At 43.2% G+C, this 21,011-nt stretch overlaps 1 protein-coding gene across 1 annotated transcript in view; it reads right to left on the bottom strand.

Moving 5' to 3' along the window:
* Nucleotides 1-8,555: 8,555 nt before the first annotated feature.
* METTL16 (methyltransferase 16, RNA N6-adenosine) overlaps nt 8,556-21,011 on the bottom strand; it is an 80,908-nt gene continuing 68,452 nt past the window's right edge. The window contains exons 9-10 of the mRNA XM_082707129.1: nt 10,115-10,288; nt 8,556-9,987 (exon numbers count right to left, since the gene is read on the bottom strand). Of these exons, the coding sequence (XP_082563255.1) occupies nt 9,361-9,987; nt 10,115-10,288 (801 nt within the window). The 3' untranslated portion in view covers nt 8,556-9,360. The remainder of the gene's footprint in view (nt 9,988-10,114; nt 10,289-21,011) is intronic.

Here is a 21,011-nt window from a genome sequence, read left to right as displayed (position 1 = left end):
CCTGATGCGGAACACAATCCTAGCACCCTGAGATCATGACCTGAGCCAAAGGCAGCGGCTTAACCCACTGAGCCACCCAGGCGCCCAAAGATTTTATTTCTAAGTAACCTCTACACCCAATGTAGAGCTTGAACCTACAAAGCTGAGATCAAGGGTCGCATGCTATACCAGCCAGCCAGGCACCTCAAAAGAGGATTTTTTTAAAAAATCAGCCTTGGGGCGCCTGGGTTGAAAATCTGACTCTTGATTTATGCTCAGGCCATGATCTCATCATGGTTGTGCGCAGATCAAGCTCTGTATCAGACTCAGCGCTTAGCATAGGCTTGCTTGAGATTCTCTCTCTCTCTCCCTTTGCCCCTCCCCTCACTTCTACATGCTCTCTAAAATAAATAAATAAACAAACAAAAACCTTTAAAAAAAAAAGAAAAAGAAAAAGAGACCAAAAATTAGCCTTGTAGTGCTAACAAAGGTGTGGTAAAAACTGGCACTTAGGGGCATCTGGGTGGCGCCTGGGTGGCTCAATGGGTTAAAGCCTCTGCCTTCCACTCAGGTCATGATCACAGGGTCTGGGAATCAAGCCCCTCATCCCCCTCTCTGCTCAGCAGGGAGCCTGCTTCCCCTCCTCTCTCTCTGCCTACTTGTGGTCTCTGTCAAATAAATAAATAAAATCTTAAAAAACAAACAAACAGGCACTTAATGGAAATGTAAACTAGCATAACCTTTTTAGTGACCAAATTGGCAAATATACACAAAGAACCTTTAAGAATGTTCCTCTGCTTGGGGCGCCTGGGTGGCTCAGTGGGTTAAAGCCTCTGCCTTCGGCTCAGGTCATGATCTCAGGTTCCTGGGATCGAGCCCCGCATCGGGCTCTCTGCTCATTGGGGAGCCTGCTTCCTCCTTTCTCTCTGCCTGCCTCTCTGCCTATATGTGATCTCTGTCTGTCAAATAAATAAATAAAATCTTAAAAAAAAAAAAAAAAAAAAAAAAGAATGTTCCTCTGCTTCAGTAATTCTTGTGTGAGTTTAGGATGTAAAGCAGTAAGAAAACACAGTACGATTTTCTTTTTAAGTAAACTCTATCCCTAACATGGGGCTTCAACTCACAACCTGGAGATCAAGAGTCACATGCTCTACTGAGTCAGGCAGGCGCCTCACACACACATAAAAAGATTTTTATATAAAGATACTTACTAAGGGGCACCTGGGTGGCTCAGTGTGGGTTAAGCTGCTGCCTTCGGCTCAGGTCATGATCTCAGGGTCGTGGGATCGAGGCCCGCATGGGCCTCTCTGCTCGGCAGGGAGCCTGCTTCCTCCTCTCTCTCTCTGCCTGCCTCTCTGCCTGCTTGTGATCTCTCTCTGTCAAATAAATAAATAAAATCTTAAAAAAAAAAAAAAAAGATACTCGCTAAAGCATTATTTATAATAGTAAAAACCAGAAAACTAGAATTTCCAGCAAGGAACAACTGGTTTACTGAAGTAACACAATACCGCATGTAAAGAAAACAGGTTATTAGTAAACCAAAATATTAGTGGTGGCTGTCTCTGGGCCGTGTGATTACTGGCAAACTTTTTTTATTTTTTTACAGGTTTTCTGACACAGAGATTAGTTTTATAATGAGAAGGTTATCACAAGATATTGCTACATGAAAAAGATTATAAAAAGTCATATACAATATGATCCCATACTTGCTATTTAAAATATATATGCATATAAAAATACTAACAAAATATAAAGTAACTCCATTTGCATAATGGAATTATACATTTTTATTCATTATTTTCTAAATTCTTATAATGAGAAAGCATTACCTTTGTAACTATGAAACAAGTTAAAGGGGAAAAAAATTCTGTGCTTTTCTCAGGAAGGGCCTTATATCTCTTAATACCAACCAATGTGACAAGTTGCTATGAATCTACTTCCCATCTGAGTCCTTCTTCTGAAAGTGCTCCTGCTTCACCCCCCAACATGGGTTTCTTCATCTCCCTCCCTGCCACCAAACTATCTAAATCTCTTTCTGCTACTCAGCTGTGAAGTCCCCCAGAAATGGTTCAGGTGACCCTTCCAGTCCAGGTGAGAGATGAGGAAGAGCACTAAGGAAGTGGCAGTTTGGATGGAAATGCTGGGCTGAACTGGGGAGATTATTTCTAACGTGACAGATTTTAGTCCCTGGTGGTAAAGCAGAGAGAGGAACAGAGATTCCTAATCTGGACCGTTTGATGGATGGTGATTAAGAATATGGGAGAGAAGTAGGTTTAGACAGTAAATTGAGTTTGACATTGCCATGGTCCTGGGGCAGATGTCCAATAGGTGGTTAGGTATGCGGATGTTGAATGTTCAGGAAAGGTCCATTATTTGGGAACAATGAATCTGTGGGTAAACAGTAGCTGATGTCATGGGAATGGACATGGTTAGCCAGAAGTGTGAGGAGCAAAAAGCAAACAAGGACCCTGGATGGAATCTTTGGGATTCTCTCCTAAGAGGTGAGAAGGACTCTATAAAAAAGTCAGGCAGGCGGGCGCCTGGGTGGCTCAGTGGTTGAATCCTCTGCCTTCGGCTCAGGTCATGATCTCAGGGTCCTGGGATCGAGTCCCACATCAGGCTCTCTGCTCAGCGGGGAACCTGCTTCCTCCTCTCTCTCTGCCTGCCTCTCTGCCTACTTGTGACCTCTGCCTGTCAAAAAAAAAAAAAAAAAAAAAGAAGTCAGGAAGGCAAGCACAGAGCAAGCCAACTCGAGTAGAAGAGGTAAATGGGAATTTTAGGGAAACAAAGGTAGCAAATATTTAGACAGTTCTACCAACTGGTGGTGAAGAGGTCACAAAACTGATGGTCTACCAGGTTTTTACAGACTACTGAATTAGATGTTGGGATTTACAATTAAGTAAATTTCTCATAAATCTGGATTTCTGCTTCTTGCAAAAATTCAGAAGACCCCAGAAACACTATTTTTGCATGGCAACAACCAACGGGAATTGAATAAAAGCTACTCCCTTTTAGTCAGAACATGAGTTCCATCCCTTCTTGCCTGGCTCCTGCTATACAGAGCATGAGGAAATACTTCCCTCTGTGAATGAATCAAGTCCTGATTAGTGCTCATCTAGACTTCAGAGAAATACAGGCTAGAGTTTTGTTCAGAAAGCCCCACATGTGCCAACAAAAGGCAGGAAACCTGGGACAAACACACCTGAGTTAAGGATCCTATACTAGGGCTAACTGGGAAACCCCTTTCCCAGCAAGAGACATCCAATCTCTTGAATCACAGAATCTACGGGAGTGGGCCCATGCCTCCTCCGCTGTCCCAGGAGCCGTCTGGCTCCAACAGTGCTCTCTGCAGAGCCTTCTCCTTTTGGACAGCAGTAGCACAAGCTGCCATTTCCCTGGGGGCTGACTGGCTGCTGAAGCCAGCCAAGTCCCCTAGCTGGGAATTTCCTGGCTCTAGTTTCTAGAATCTTGGGCCACACTCTCTGAATGGGTCCACCAGATGGCAGGCAGCCTCTTCTTTTCTCTTGACTTACAGGAGTTCATTCACCCTACCTGGGGAAGATGACTTGCTGTTTTTCTGACAATTGTGACACTCTCTAGTAAGATCAAAAAGCTCATCAATTCTGTAAGTGAAATATTTTGAGCTGTCTATTAAAATATTAAAAAAGTCAAACCCTTCTCCCATTATTACACAATTATGTATTATCAAAGAGTCATTACCTAATTATTAGTATTTTACATTGATTCTGATCCAACATGTGCTTGCACTAGACATTTTATTATGTGGTTTCACTAACTATTTAATTATCTGCACTGCTGCCAAATACAAAATTCTATGAAGATTTGGTAGCACAAATTAAGAACTAATTATAAGCAATTTCATTTATCAAATCTTGCTCATTGATCACAGGCTTGAAAATACTACCTTAAAGTGCTAAATGAAGTGAAGCTGGTTGAGACACTTTTTCTCTCTTCTGTATGCCATATAATAGAAGTCTCCCTCCCTAGAGGTAGGTCAAATGAGCCTGAAAGTCCATTTCCATTTAAGTGTAGCAATTGCTACAAATCTTGAGATTTGGTACAAGGCCCCTGTCTCAGATTTCTGGACCCGAGATCAAACCCCATTTCTGACTTAGCTCTGTGGATAACCTTAGAGCAAGTCACTTAAGCTGAGCTTCCATTTTCTAAAGCTCTCACACAGAGGGACACCCCACCACTGTGCTGGATTACTAAATGATACAATTTATATAGAAGATAGGCAATCACCTTGTACCCCACGCTCTGCTCCAGGATGCAATCAACTTGGTTCCCTGTTTGTCACTCCAGTACATGGAAGTATGGGTTTTGTTCTTGGCCAAGAAGTGGGACCCTACATCCGCAGTTCCACACTTGAGTTACTGGCTTTCTGACAGGAGTAGGTGTTCTGACCACAAATGAAAAACTCAAATAAGATGAGAAGTTGAGAAAACCACTCTGCTCATGCACTCCTCCAGGCGTCTTAGCACTTCTCTCACTTAACTGCCGCTACAACTCTGCGAAGCAAGAATCCCTCATCTTTTGCACGAGGAAGCCAACCAAGGCTTAGTGAAACCGACTTACCCCGCGAGTAGAACCGGAACACAAAGCCAGGTCTGGTGATGCAAAGTCTCTTTTCTGCTTTTCATTCTCCTAGGGAGCTGGAGAAGCATCTGGGATCAAATATCCTCTGCCCTCCTGGGAACATCACATACAAGCCAATTCTGCCAAGTACAGCAGCAGTTTCTGATCCATGCCTTCTTATCTCAGTTTCTTGACTCACCACAAGCACCCGTGACCCTCCACTTCTCCGGGGAGAGCCTAAAATCCCTAATATGTTTGCATGGACTGAGAGGCAGATAGGCCACACCTCCGAGGGCGTTCAGAGGTGCAAGGCCCTCACTCAGTCACAACACAGTCCCCTGCAGTAAAAGCACAACCTCCAGAAGGCAGCATTAGCTGCTCTAAAAGGGAGCATTAGCTGTTCCAACCAGTAATTAAAAAAATAAACTGCTGTTTTAGTCATTTGGGTGAGTCACAGCAGAGGATCTCAATGTCTTCACAGAGCAGAGCAGGAGCTCTTGGGTACGTGTGTGAGGAGGCCCTGCTGCCTGCGGGGTGGGACCCCAGAGGGCTTTCAAGTACTGTGCTGGCACCGGCACCAACACCCAGTCCTGGGCAGCATTCAGGGAGGCTCAAGACAATCCATGCTCTGCTGCAGGAGGCAAAAGCCAATTCAGTCTCAGGGGTAAACCTCTTCTGCATTTTACTGGGGTTAGTGCCCATTCAGCAAACCCAATCTCCTGGGCACCCTTTTCTAGGGGCACCTCTATGTTGGCTGCAAATCTGCTGCACCTTTGAGATCTTCCTTCTCCAAGGGCCTCCTTAGTTTTCCAAACTGGACCTTCTCCCTCCTAATGTGCAGATAGATCTGCTGGGTGGCCCCTCATCACGTCCACTCTGTGCCATAATAAGGGTAGATGGAAATTTTCCCTGAACCCACACAGACCCCGGAGTTAGTAATATTAATGTTCTACAGAGAAACATCCCTTGTGGGAAACAAGGCCTAGCTCACCTACATCATGTACACAACACAGAGCCAACTGTGCCAACTTCTGAAGTAAACAACATATATGCCAGTCAACCACTCAGATAAACCAAAACAATAATTTAAAGACAGAAGAACAGTAAAAACGGTTTCTTAGAATTCTCTCTATTAATTCTTCCTGGAACCCACGACTTCTGGAAAACTACTGTTTAAGATAACCAAACAGCCCCTTCTCCTGTACCCCTATTAACTATGTAAAAGTTAATCCAAGACTGACCCAACCTGGAAATCTTCTAGAGTAGCAGGACATATGGAAATAAAAGAAAATACTGTCAACTGAGACCATCAAGAAACAGAAAAGGACTGAAATACTATGCCCAGATAAAGACCTTGGGGTGGTAGGTTTTCCAGTTTTTCTACTTTCATTTTGCAAATTTGACTTATGTGAAAATGTACTTGTTTGCATAAAAAATATTATCTGGGTAGCAAATGGACATTTCAAGAAAATACCAAGGACACATTTTATCCATTCCTGCAGTGAAGTTAAGGTGCTTGATTGAAGTGCCAAAGATGCCCCCGTGTGGCTAGAGAGGAAAATGCTTTGGTTTAGGTAAAATGAAGGGCTGCTACTACTACTCCCTTCTTTTAAAGAGGCCTTTGATTTTCCACAAGCTTTTGCATCCTTTTCACATCTCGCAGTTAGTTTTATTACCTGTTGGAGCTTAGACATTGGAGTGCTCACATCATTTCCATCAAGAGAAGAGAGGTTTCATTATTTCAAAAAATATATACGAAAATTTTAAGAGACCAACATGAACCCTTCAGATCAGCTGAAATTCCACCACAGCAACACCAACCCTTCTAGGACATGCAGCAGTGTGCTCTGGTGTGTCAACAGTAGGGCATGGATGTGGGGTGAAGGAACCAAACTGCCAGAAGCAAAGCAGATTCCAAAGAACAAAAGCAGCTTTGGTCTGCCTTGGAAAACAAGTTCAGCTTCTGTTTCTACTTTAGTTACCAAGAGATCAGAAGCCAATGCCAGGACCAGAATAGAACTAAGATAATACCACAAAGATTTAAGTCCATAAAATCCATTAACATGAACCTGACCTCTAGGAACTTAGGAAAAGCATCACTCAACCTTATGATACATTGGTCAATAACCTATTTCTTTAAAGAAAAAAGAATTCCAGGGCGCCTGGGTGGCTGCTTTTGGCTCAGGTCATGATCTCAGGGTTCTGAGATCGAGCCCCTCATCAGTCTCCCTGCTTAGCAGGGAGTCTGCTTCCCCCTCTCTCTCTGCTGTTCCTCCTGCTTGTGCTCTCTCTGTGGCAAATAAACAAAATATTTTAAAAAAAGAAAAAGAAAAAAAAAATCCCTTTTCCCTTATACCAGAGGTATATGCCACCACACATCACACGGTTATGCAATATATGTATAATTAAAATAATTTCTGGATGTCTTTTAAAAATGTGTTCTATGCTCTCCTGTTAGATAGAAAAAACTATTCTTCTTAGAGAAGAACATGAAGACATCCCAGTGCAAAGAGGCACTCACAGCTCTAGATGGAAGCATCCCTTGTCACCCGGTTTTTGCCCAGTGAACGTGGGCTTACCACCTATAAAGCTTCCTCCAGGACAAGGAGCCTTAAACCTGGGCCACTGAAACACACAGGAATGCACAGAAGTGCCTCCAGTCACACAAAGCACTTCCCAGGCAGCCTTCAGTACAAGCATTAAACGAATATTACTACTCTGTCTGAGATGCATTTTGAACAGGCAGAGAGTGTTTATAAATATGATACTGTTTTAACAGAGAAAAATATAAGACATTAAATGAAGTGTAATATAAAATCAAATACACACATGTACACAAATGCACATCCTTGCACACCCACATTATCAATGGAAAGAGACACCAGAAGGAAATCCTGAAATACCAATAATGGTCATGAGACTGTGACGAGGAATGACCCGGTTGCTGTTTTCTACTCTCATTTTCCACATCTTCAATGAGAACGTACTACGCTGTGTGACCCTGGGTATTGGTTTTCTCATCCTGTCAGCAATTCTTCTGAAGGGCTGGGGCTAGGGGTGTTCACAGAGCTCTCAGAAATAAAGCAGGAGGTATATGGATTCTTTTGCGGTCCTTGGACTTCTAGTGAAGAACGTTAGTTAATATGTTCTATTGGGCAGCTCTGTCTTTGCTGACAGAGGGAAGTATAATACAGTCCTATTTTTAGTTCTTTTATCTCTGCTGAGGGCCAGGTCTAGGTGCTGCCAAGAAAGGCCAAGTTCATTAGTTTTCTGCCAGAACGAACAGCCACCTTTCAAAAGCATGGGTTAACTACTCAGCCCCCATCTACTCTGTGGACAGGAAGGGACTCTGGCACTGTACTTCAGTCTAGACAGAGCCTTAGACCACTGGTATAAAATCACACTCAAGGGGGGCGCCTGGGTGGTTCAGTGGGTTAAGCCGCTGCCTTCGGCTCAGTTCATGATATCAGGGTCCTGGGATCGAGTCCAGCATCGGGCTCTCTGCTCAGCGGGGAACCTGCTTCGTCCTCTCTCTCTCTCTGCCTGCCTCTCTGCCTACTTGTGATCTCTGTCAAATAAATAAATAAAATCTTAAAAAAAAAAATCACAATCAAGGTATGAAAGTTAAGCACGGCAGAGGGTAAATGAGACACCAAGAGAACAAAAAAAGAGACCCCCTTTCCAGAAGCATTCCTGCTGAGCCCTGAGACATTCCAATGAAAAACATGTTTTAAGAACATGGTCACCCTGGCCTCAGAATTCTCTAGTACCAACAGGTAAGCACCAAAGAGATTACAAGGGAACTCACAAAAAGCAACAACTGATCAGCTATAACTTCTCTGACAATAGATGAGACCTTAAGCAACCTACTGCTCATAACTATCTTGCTCCATTTCTTATTTCTACCCTCAATCATTTATCCGTTCAAGCTATGAAAATACACCCCTCAATCCCAGGATTCAAACAGGACAGACAGATTTCAATTCTGAATACTTTTATATTAAAAATAAAACAAAGTTCCACTTCAAATATCAAAAGAAAAAAAATCACACATCAGTAAACCCGCTACAGAACAGTACTTTCAAATAGTTTGGAGGTAGGGCGGGGTATGGCTTCACTTCATTGTGTCTCAGTCATAACAGCGGGAGTTTTGCTCACCTAACTCTGTTTTACCTCAAAACAGACGTTAAGTCAGGAAATGACGTTTCCAGGTGCCTCCAGGTCAGCCCTTCTTCCTAGCATTACTAAGCTTTCTCTCCCTGACTGTTCACCACCTACCATTAAGCCAGGTCCTTTCTTATGACTGATGCAGGGGTACTCAACTATGTACCCAGGGGTCTTGCGGGTGACTCTAGAAGAGGGCACAGGGTCTATCTGTCCGGTGTACTGCCTCCATTCAGAGAAAGAGAAAGCCACCCCCCCTCATGAAGTAACTAGGGCTGACACAGCAAGACGCTCTGTAGTTCGGACCCAGACCAGACTCCAAAAACAGTCCTTTCAGCCTCAGCCTAAAGCTAAGGTGGTCAGCTTAAGTCAGGTTTAAATACCTCCAGATTTTACTGATCGCTTTTTGTTGATACTGGTAACAATTTTTCCTCATGAACATGATACTAATGCCTAATAACTTTAAAAGGGGGGGGGTGTTTTAAAATAGATGAATTTATTTTTTTTTTTTTGAAGTTAATTGCACATAATGTTATCAGTGGGCCTATGGTGGAATGAATGCCTCTTAACACCCTGAAGCAGGCTACTTTATAGAAACTTACCCAATTGTGCAAGCAGTTAACTAGCAACAAGTCTGAAAATCTGGTTACGGATATAAGTACAAAGCTGGTTCATCAAATCCCTGTTCTGGCCCTCAACCCAATGCATTTCAACTAAAGCATCATCCACTTCCTTCTTCACATTTATCAAACACTTGAATAGGTAATGTCCAGCCACTCCTTGGAGATGGCTCCCTTTTTCAGACACTGGACTGCTGAACTGCTCAGAAGCCTCTCGGTCCTGGGCTCCATTGCTAGAGCCTTTACAACTCTCCAAAACCTCCATCCCTCCCTTCTCCTCACTCCTTTCATCCTCCATGTGTTCTGGGTTTTCTTCTTGGGGAAGTGAATCCTGGTTTGAGCAATGGCCCTCAACAGTGGCAGACTCGCCTTCCTGTGTGGCGGGCTCGCATGGGACACTCTCCTGGGGGCCCTGGGCCAAATCTTGGCCACTACCCGACTCTTTGGGGGTGGTGGACTTTTTCTCCTCCAAGGCTTGGATGACATCCTCAGGAGCTCGGGGAACTTCTCTCAATTGTCTCACTCGTTCTCTTTTCTTTCTCCTTAAATGAATCCAGGAGTTTTCTATTGCTGTTAGGAAAAGGCTAACTTCTTCCTTTCCACAGGGAACTCGTTTATGCTGGACCTATTTGGAGGAAGAACATAATTTTAGAGGAAATCAATTTTGTCTTAACTCCTTTAAAAAAAACAAAAAAGAGGAGAAAGGAAAAAAGAGATTGTTGTAAGATTCTTCAATGTGCTTAACCAGGTACCTTCAGGTCGGTGAGGATTTTTTCAATCCATGCTGTCACCACTACTATGCCTTCCACTGCCTCTGACCCCAGAGATGATGCTTTGAGGGACAATTCTTTCATCACAGACTCCAACACTATGAACGTAATGGGTTTCCTTGACTTCTCTAATTTTCTTCGCTTACTGGGTGGTGACTAAAAGAAAAAGAAGGGATGGGGGAAGAAGGGAAAGTTATCCAAATAATCAAATCCTATGCATTATAATAAACTCGACTAGGAACATTTCCATGACTTCTACTACAAAACAGAGCACGGGCGCCTGGGTGGCTCAGTGGGTTAAACCGCTGCCTTCGGCTCAGGTCATGATCTCAGGGTTCTGGGATCAAGTCCCGCATCGGGCTCTCTGCTCAGCAGGGAGCCTGCTTCCTCCTCTCTCTCTCTGCCTGCTTCTCTGCCTACTTGTGATCTCTCTCTGTCAAATAAATAAATAAAATCTTTAAAAACAAAACAAAACACAGAGCACTAAAAACACAAAGAAAGGCCTTTGCATGTTTAATTTTAATACTAAAACAACTATGCCAAATAGATTGATCACCTCTTCATTTTATAGAAAGGAAAACTAAGATACAAAGATATGTAACCAGCTCAAGGTCACATAGCTAGTAATTTGGAAAGTTAGAACCGAACCCCAAATCCAGGTTCTTTGCCATGGGCTATCCGTATATAATACCCCCCAATTACTAAATGTCCTTAATCTACATGTTGTGCCCAACACATGCCTGTACAATTATTTATTTCAAAGGCCCTGGGGGCACTGAGTTCTCTTCTCTAAAGAACTACATGGTTTAGAGGCACCAGGGTGGCTCAGGCCATTGAGCATCTGCCTTCTGCTTGGATCCTAACCCAGGGGTCCTGGGATAGAGCCCCAAGTCGGAATCCCTGCTCAGCGGGGAGTCTACTTCTCCCTCTGCCCCTCCTCCTGCTCAAGCTCTCTCTCATAATAATTTTTTTTTTTAAAGATTTGATTTATTGGGGCGCCTGGGTGGCTCAGTGGGTTAAGCCGCTGCCTTCGGCTCAGGTCGTGATCTCAGGGTCCTGGGATCGAGTCCCGCATCGGGCTCTCTGCTCAGCAGGGAGCCTGCTTCCCTCTCTCTCTCTCTGCCTGCCTCTCCATCTACTTGTGATTTCTCTCTCTGTCAAATAAATAAATAAAAATCTTTATAAAAAAAAAGATTTTATTTATTTATTTGACAGAGAGAAATCACAAGTAGGCAGAGAGGCAGGCAGAGAGAGAGAGAGGAGGAAGCAGGCTCCCTGCTGAGCAGAGAGCCCGATGCGGGACTCGATCCCAGGACCCTGAGATCACGACCTGAGCCGAAGGCAGCGGCTTAACCACTGAGCCACCCAGGCACCCCAGTCTCATAATAATGTTTTAAAAAAAAAGAAAAGAAAGAAAAAGAATTGCATGGTGTAATCTAAGTTGATACTTGTTGAGGCCTGAAGGAAAGCAGCTGGTTAGCCACAGCCTGTGAGAGCATATGTGAGGAAAGTCCAGGGCCACTAGGATCAAATGGGCAGAGCAGGAGGCCTGCTGCACCTTGGTTAAGGTTAGGACCAAACCAACAGCTAGCTGAGCACTGCCTCTCTGCTCGAAGAGGAGATACCAGTAGTGAAAAGAAGAGTGGATTTTAAAACTAGTTCCACATAATTCAAGACTGTCATCTTTCATGGGCACCTGGGTGGCTCAGTGGGTTAAAGCCTCTGCCTTCGGCTCAGGTCATGATCCCAGGATTCTGGAATCGAGCCCCGCATCGGGCTCTCTGCTTGGCGGGGAGCCTGTTTTCTCCTCTCTCTCTGCCTGCCTTCCTGCCTACTTAGGATCTCTGTCAAATTAAAAAAAAAAAAAAAAAAAAAAAAAAGAAAAGACTGTCATCTTTCAATTTCAAGCTTAGGAAGTGAACTATACTCTACCCACTAGAGGGACTCAAGTTCCATTTAAAAAACTAAATGACATTGCTGTATTTAAAACTAATTTCTCTAAAGTAAAAGTTCACCGATTTTTTTAGTGACTCTTAGCTAAGAACAGATATATCATGAACACTTTAAGAGACAGACCTGTACCTGTTGGCAAAATTTATCAAAACTTTAAAAAATCGGGGCACCTGGGTGGCTCAGGAGGTTAAAACTTTAAAAAATCAAGATAATTCTAATGGTTAGGGTCAAAATGAGCAAGTAAGGATTATAAGGAGAAGGCTCATAAAGAGGGAACACCTTAGTCAGCTACGAAGACCATTTCCTGCAAAAAGCAGCCCGACAGTGGTGATGTCACTGTAAATCCACCTAGAAACACTAACCGAACAAATGCGAGGGCACACAGTCACATCCACTTACTGGGGGAGGCCTTGTACAGACTTAACCAGCAACTCCACATCATATAAATACACAACAAAACAGCCAGTTCTTTTCTATGCTAGAAAACTTCTAGATCATATTTCTATGAAATAATCTATATTTTCCCTTTATACCAGCTATCAACTAAAAAAATAAAAACAGGGACACCTGGGTGGCTTGGTTGGTTAAGTGTCTGCCTTTGGCTCAGGTCATAATCCCAGGGTCCTGAGATCAGGCTCCTTGCTTAGCAGGTAGCTTGCTTCTTCTCTCTCTGCCTGCTACTCCCCCTGCTTATCCTTTCACTCTTTCTATCAAATAAATAAATAAAATCTTAAAAATAAATAAAAAAATTAAAATTAAAAAAGGAAATTAAAGAACACTAGAAAACAAGCTTAGAAGAAAAGGCAGGGTGCCTGAGTGGCTCAGTTGGTTAAGCGTCTGCCTTTGGCTTAGGTCATGATCCCAGCTTCCTGGGATCCAGCCCCTCATTGCTGCTCAGCAGTGAGTTTGCTTCTTCCTCTCCCTCTGACTTTGCCCCTCTCCTCTACTTGTGTGCTTTCATGCAAGCTCTTCTCTACCAAAGAAATAAATAGAATCTTTAAAGGAAAAAAAGAAGGAAAGAAAGAAAAAATAAAAAACAAAAACAAAGGGTTTATATATGACTAAGAACCTGCTCTTGAAAAATAAATCATGGACTCCAAGCTCTGAGTCTGAACTTATTCAAATAATGTTTCAGACAAGATGAGACAAATTCATATTGATATTAACACAGAAGTACTGTTATTACTCAATCACCTAGCATAAGATAATTTCTACAGTCTACTTAGAGTCTAACACTTTTCACTAAGAAGCTTAAGATGTGATTATTAAGCTGGGGAGGAAGTAAGTTAGTGGTGTGTAGGAGGGGGCTGGGGAATGAGAACCAGATTCCCCACCCCACTTCCCAATATCCAAAGATGTTACTACGGACAGATCACTGTACCAGGATCATCCCGGACAGCCCACTTGGCACACCAAAGGTCACCAAGAAATAAGGCTGAAAAAATAGCACCTCATATCTCTTCTGACAGAGATGATAATCATTGTGTTTAAATTCCAATGAACAAAGTGAAGATGCTGCTGTTCCTCAATCTCTGTGGCCTCCAACAGTTTTTCTCCAAAAGAAAAAAAGGACTCATCATTTCTAGAACTTACAGGAGAGAAATGCATCCTCAATGAACTTAATAAGAGCGCTATTAGGGATCCACTTTCCAACTTCTGAGGGAGTCAGAAATAACAAAATAGACAACTTATTACCCTATGACCCCAGGGTGAAAATGAAAACTTCTGTATCTCAAAAACAGGTCCTTTACCTTGCACTGTGGCCCCACTTTTTCATATATAATGGCCAAAAAATAAATCTGGTACTTCAAATACTTCTAGTGAACTGCTTTAAAGATTTACATATATATATTTGAGAGGGAGATGGAGATCACATGAATGCGAACACAGGGAGAGGGGCAGAGGGAGAGAATCTCAAGCAGACTCCCTGCTGAGCACAGAGTCAGTCAGGCTCCATCCCATGATCATGAGCCAAAATCAAGAGTCAGACATTCAACTGAATGAGGCACTCAGGAACCCCTTTAGTGAACTGCTTTAATACACACGTACATATACACAGTCACAGGACTGTTTAATTTTATTCTATTATAGAAACTAGGCACTTAAGAGACAGATAATTCATACTCTAGAAATTCTTTTATTTTTCACTGTATTTTTTTTTTTTAAGATTTTTTATTTATTTATCAGAGAGAGAGAGGGGGAGAGAACAAGCACAGGCAGACAGAATGGCAGGCAGAGGCAGAGGGAGAAGCAGGCTCCCTGCCGAGCAAGGAGCCCGATGTGGGACTCGATCCCAGGACGCTGGGATCATGACCTGAGCCGAAGGCAGCTGCTTAACCAACTGAGCCACCCAGGCGTCCCTGTATTTTTTTTTTTTTTTAAGATTTTATTTATTTGTCAGAGTGAGAAAGGAGAGAATGCACAAGCAGGGGGAACAGCAAGCAGAGGCAGGGAGCCTGATGCAGGACTCAATCCAAGGACCCTGGATCATGACCTGAGCTCAAGGCTGACACTTAAACGACTAAACCTCCCAGGCATCCTGGGATTCTCAGTTTTTCAAACATTTTTAAGAAGATTTACCCACGTATTTGAGAGAGAGAATGCACCCATGAGCAGGGGAAGAGGTAGAAGGAAAGGAAGAAGAGGGAGAAGCAGACTCCCTGCTGAGTGTGACGCCCCAATATGGGGTTTGATCCCATGACCCCTGAGATCATGACTTGAGCCGAAATCAAAAGTCAAATGCTTAACTGACTGAGCCACCCATGAGGCCCCCCAAATTCTGAAAGTTTTTAAATGACTGAAGTTTAACATAAGCTTGGCTTACAGCAAACATTCCTTTACCCCTTGTGTTTGTACTGAAATTTCTTAGTAGGCAGGGCCAGAGTAAAATACAGGAGCAGGCCTTGAGAAATTAATAGTTAAATTCAACCCCATAGGTCTCTAGTAGCAGGTAATTTTATAACCTGCCACTAGTACAGAACACTAGTACAGAAGCTGTTTTCTTCCAATTGAGATGAACTTTGCAAATATGCTTATGATCTCAAACCACAAGTATTTTTCAAAAAATATTTTATTTACTTATTTGAAAGAGAGAGAGAGACCATGAGCAGGGTGAAGGGCAGAGGGAGAAGCAGACTCCCTGTTGAGCAGGGACAACCACCCCCCGCCCCGCAATGTGGGACTTGATACTGGGACTCTGGGAGCAAGACCCAAGCAAAGGCAGATGCTTAACTGACTGAGCCACCCAGGTGCCCAGAACCACAAATATTTTAACCAAAGAGTGCTATACTATACTATACTCAAACTTATATCATAAGGTACTTTAAGCAGGCAAGATAAGATAAAAAAATTCAACATTTCTTTCTTTCTTTCTTTCTTTTTTTTTAAAAATTTTATTTATTTATTTGACAGAGAGAGACCACAAGTAGGCATAGAGGCAGGCAGAGAGAGAGGAAGGGAAGCAGGCTCCCCGCTGAGCAGAGAGCCCGATGCGGGACTCGATCCCAGGACCCCGAGACCGTAACCTGAGCCGAAGGCAGCGGCCCAACTCACTGAGCCACCCAGGCGCCCCAACATTTTTTTTCTTTTAAGTATTTTATTTATTTGACAGAAAGAGAGAGAGAGAGAGAGAGAGAGACAGCAAGAAAGGGAATACAGGGACAGGGAGGAATAGGCTTTCTATTGAACAAAGAGCCTGATGTGGGATTCAATCCCAGGACCCTTGGGATCATGACCTGGGCAGAAGGCAGACGCTTAATGACTAAGCCACCCAGGCACCCCAATAATTCAACATTTTAAAGTGTAAAACAAAAATCACTTATTTACAAGGAGTAGTCTAGTTTACGAGCAGAACTGTAAGGTGAACTTAGAACTGATTTTGGATTAGAAGATATTCTGTATTCCGCAGCTGAAAGGACAATATCAAAGAAGTTTGGTGAGGAACTCTAAAGCCCATAGGGGATACTGGCTTTCTAATTTTTGAACTACACGGAGATGGGCCTCAAGTGTTATTTTGCTGCATCGTTAAAAATACAGTAGATTGAAACCATAAATGAACAAAAACAGTTCTTAAATTTTAAAATAGGCTTTACCTAGGAGGGCTGTCTATAAATCTCTTAAATCCTGCTCTTACTTTAATTTCTAGATCTCAGTGGTCCAATCAATCAAGAGACTTCCAAATGAGGTACAACTTGACACAGATCCATGTAATGCCTATTATGCTTCTGTTGTTAACTAGAGCTAGGGCAAAACCTCCCAAAGAAGCCACAAAATCATTAAGTTCTCCCTAGGCTCTGCAGGATAGGAAGGGTGTCATTCACTAGAATCTGCAGAGCATGTGGCCACAGCCTCCTTGTTTTGACACACCAACCTCCAGCATGGTCTTGAGGGGAAAGGAGTGCTCTTGCTCTTGGCCACAGGAATGGAGTCCTGCCATTCTGCTGTACTCTGAATGGCTGATTCCCCCACCCCTGGAAACAAGCCGCAATGCCTGGGAGCTGTGATTCTGAACAGGCTCTAACAATCTGGAGAAAGAGAGCCAACGGCCAACAGTGACACCTGACTAGAATATAGATGGGGAGTGTGCCAGCCAGACTACCTTACAAACTATGCCTTATTTGAATGTGTTATCAGCTTTGCTGCCATGAAGTGGATTGAATATTCTGTTGTCTAAGGGTGTAACTTCCTTATTAACAAACAGTTCAGTAGATTTATCTATTACTATCTTAATCTGACAGGTTCCTTTTTAAAATGTCCTGAGGGGCGCCTGGGTGGCTCAGTGGGTTAAGCCCCTGCCTTTGGCTCAGGTCATGATCTCATGGTCCTGGGATTGAGTCCCGCATCGGGCTCTCTGCTCCGCAGGGAGCCTGCTTCCCTCTCTCTCTCTGCCTGCCTCTCCATCTACTTGTGATTTCTCTCTGTCAAATAAATAAATAAAATCTTTAAAAATAAATAAATAAATAAATAAAATGTCCTGAAATCGGAGCACCTGGCTGGCTGGCTGAGTTAATAGAGCACGTGACTCCTTTTTGTTACTATTTTTTGAAAATTTTATTTATTGAAAGAGAGAGCAGGGGAAGGTGCAGAGGTTGAGGGAGAAGCAGGCTCCACGCCCAGCAGGGAGTCTGACTGGTGCTTGATCCCAGGACACTGGGATCACAACGTGAGCCCAAGGCTAACTGAGCCATCCAGGCACCCCATGACTTTTTTTAAAATCATTTTTTAAAAAGATTTTATTTATTTGTCACAGAGTGATCAAGCACATAAGCAAAGGGAGAGGGAGGCAGAGGGAGAGGGAGGCAGAGGGAGAAGCAGGCTCCCCTCTGAGCAAGGAGCCTGATGCAGGACTTGATTCCAGGACCTGGGGAATGTGACCTGAGCCGAAGGCAGATTACTTAACCGACAGAGCGACTCAGGCATGCTGGGACTTTTTAAAAAATGATTTTAAGTAATCTCTAAACCCAGTGTGGGGCTCGAACTCAAGATCAAGAGTCACATGCTCTACTGAGCCAGCTAAGCACCCCAAAGACCTTGTGCCTCTTGAGTTATATATATATATATATATATATATATATATATATATAAAATGTGTGTATGTGTGTGTGTATGTATATATGTATGTGTGTATATGTATATATGTATGTGTATATGTATATATAATATATATTATAGTATATTTTATTATATAATATTAATATATTAAAATATAAATCATATAAATAAATTATATACACAAATAAAATTGAATACTATGCAGCCATCAAAAAACCCAAAATCTTGGGCGCCTGGCTGGCTCAGTGGGTTAAGCCGCTGCCTTCGGCTCAGGTCATGATCTCAGGGTCCTGGGGTCGAGTCCCGCATCGACTCAGAGAGTCCTTCTCTGCTCAGCCTGCTCCCCCCCCCTCTCTGCCTGCCTCTCAGTCTACAAACAAAGAAACTCCAAATCTTGCCATTTGCAATGACATGGATGGAACTAGAGGGTATTATGCTAAGTGAAATAAGTCAGTTGGAGAAAGACAATTATCGGGGTACCTGGGTGGCTCAGTGGGTTGAGCCGCTGCCTTTGGCCCAGGTCATGATCTCAGGGTCCTGGGATCAAGTCCCGCATCGGGCTCTCTGCTCAGCGGGGACCCTGCTTCCCTCTCTCTCTCTCTCTGCCTGCCTCTCCATCTACTTGTGATTTCTCTCTGTCAAATAAATGAGTAAAATCTTAAAAAAAAAAAAAAAAAGAGAAAGACAATTATCATATGATCTCTCCGATATGAGGAATCTGAGACAGGGCAGGGGGTCATGGGGGGAGGAAGTGAAATAAGATGGGACCAGGGAGGGAACCAATCCATAAGAGACTCTTCATCTCCGGAAAAAAACCTGAGGGTTGCTGGAGGGGTGGCGGGTGGGAGGGATGGGGTAACTGGATGATAGACACTGGGGAGGCTATGTGCTGTTGTGAGTGCGGTGAATTGTTATGACTGATGAATCACAGACCTGTACCCCTGAAACAAATAATACATTATATGTCAATTAAAAAAAAAAAAAGCAAGGGGGAGAAAAGTCTATGTAGAATGTTATCTAAGAAGGGGTGGTTTATTTATTGTTTCTAAGATTTTTGGGGGGGCCACCTAAGTGGCTCAGTTGGTTAAGCAACTGACTCTTGATTTTGATCCTCAGAGTTGTGGGATCAGGTCCTGGGTCAGGCTCTGCACTGGGTGTGGAGCCTGCTTAAGATTCTCTCTCGCAGGGGCACCTGGGTGGCTCAGTGGATTAAAGCCTCTGCCTTTGGCTTAGGTCATGATCCCAGGGTCCTGGGATCAAGCCCTGAATCTGGCTCTCGGCTCAGCAGGGAGCCTACTTCCCCCCACCACCCCAACTGCCTCTCTGCCTACTTGTGATCTGTCAAATAAATAAAATCTTAAAAAAAAAAAAAGATTCTCTCTCTCCCTCTGTTCCTCTACCCTTCTCGCCTACCCCCAGCTAGATAGATAGATACATAAATGAATAAATACTTTCTCTCTCCTTTCAAAGTAATCACCACACCCACCGAGGGGCTCAAACTCATGACCCCTTGACCAAGAGTTGCATGCTCTTCTGATAAGCCAGCCAGTCATGGTGGTCTGAACTGTACATATATAGTTCCTATGTTAAAAGACACATAGAACAGAAGAATAAATTATAATGACACATGGAGCAGGACCAGCCTGACTTCTTAGAGCCCCCTGTTTCCTCTTCTAGAAAGTGGGGATAATACCATCTACTTTTACTTGATTGTTGTCAGGTTTAAATAAAAACGACATTGGGAAGCCTGGGTGGCTCAGTTGGTTGGACGACCGCCTTCGGCTCGGGTCATGATCCCAGAGTCCTGGGATCGAGTCCCGCATCAGGCTCCCAGCTCCATGGGGAGTCTGCTTCTCCCTTTGATTTCTCCTCACTCATGCTCTCTCTCACTACCTCTCTCTCAATAAATAAATAAAAATCTTTTAAAAAGAAAATAAATAAAAATAAATAAATAAAAACGACATTAACCTGTGTGATGCATTCAAATAACAAAGACTACCTACAGGGCTTCAATTCTATTAGCTCTATTAATGTCCTGTTCACAATGCTGCACCTTAGTACAAATCCTACACCATTTCCTTTGGCATTCGAAGAAAACTTACTGAGCACCCGTCAGATATTGACAACTCCTCCATGAAGTCAGCTCTAACTAGGCCAGCCAGAACTGCTTTTGTTTTGGGAACTCCCTAACTCCCAACCATTCATTTCAGCATTTGCTAAGATGTAATTTCGGAGCAATGCTTGTGTGTGATTCACACCCATAAAACTTGTCATTGTTAAGGACAGAAAATGGTGTCTTCTTTCTTTGGTATTATCACAATGAAGGTCATCCTTAATAAGATACACTGCACCTAGGGTGTGCTCAGTTGGGTTAAGCCTCTGACTTTGGCTCAGGTCATGATCTCAGAGTCCTGGGATCGAGCCCCGCATGGGGCGCTCTGCTGAACGGGGAGCCTGCTTCCCCCTTCTCTCTCTGCCTGCCTCTCTGACTACTTGTGATCTCTTTCTCTCTGTCAAATAAATAAATAAAATCTTTTTTTTAAAAAAAGATACATTGTTTCTGTTTTACAGCCTATGGTATAGCCTGGTATGGTACTGGTTTTCAAACCATTTAACAACAGAATCCTTTCAATACATAATATCAATGCAAGCAGATCAGCTCTGATTAAAAGGAGGGAAAGGCCTGAATTACCAACCTGACATCTGCCCCCAGCTGCCAACCCCCTGTGGCACCCGATACAGAATCCCTAATCTTTCTAGAACCAGTGTGAATACCTATGCAGTAGTAAGAAAAATATTGCCAGGAGACCCTAGCTCTGACACTAACAAGGTTACCTGATTAATATGACCCCTTCCCTCCATCTGATTTCCAAAAGCCCTCTAATTTTACTACCTAGACAGGAAAGTCTCCAGGCTTAAAAGAAATGTCTTGAACACAGGGGGATAATTTTTTTAAAACCAGAGTTCCAGGGCAATGCTCATACCAAGAGTGCACAACTTACTGGGGCCACACTATTTTTCCCTCTTAGTTTGACAAGCGTTAAACTTCTGAAAGCAAAGCAAAGCTAAAATATCACGTTGAGCAATCAGAGGAGAAGCTGGGACAAAGAGGCATTCTCAGTCGCATGTTAAATTTGTAAAGAACAGTCCTCACAATACACTTCCTTATACTCATCATCAGTCAGGATTGATTGTACAAAAATTCTACCAACACTAGGACTCATCTTTTTGTTGCTAAAATAAATTGAGACATGAGCAATGGACTTACTGTAGGCACCTGAATCAGAATTTTTTTAGCATTCAGCACTAACAGAACAGAGTCAGTGGGCTTGAGATAAGTGAAAACAGAAGTTGCTATAGTAACTTGCACATTTAC

The sequence above is a fragment of the Mustela nivalis genome (genome assembly GCF_964662115.1).
Source record: "Mustela nivalis genome assembly, chromosome: 17".
Classification (NCBI taxonomy): domain Eukaryota; kingdom Metazoa; phylum Chordata; class Mammalia; order Carnivora; family Mustelidae; genus Mustela; species Mustela nivalis.
This window is presented reverse-complemented; position numbering and strand designations above follow the sequence as displayed.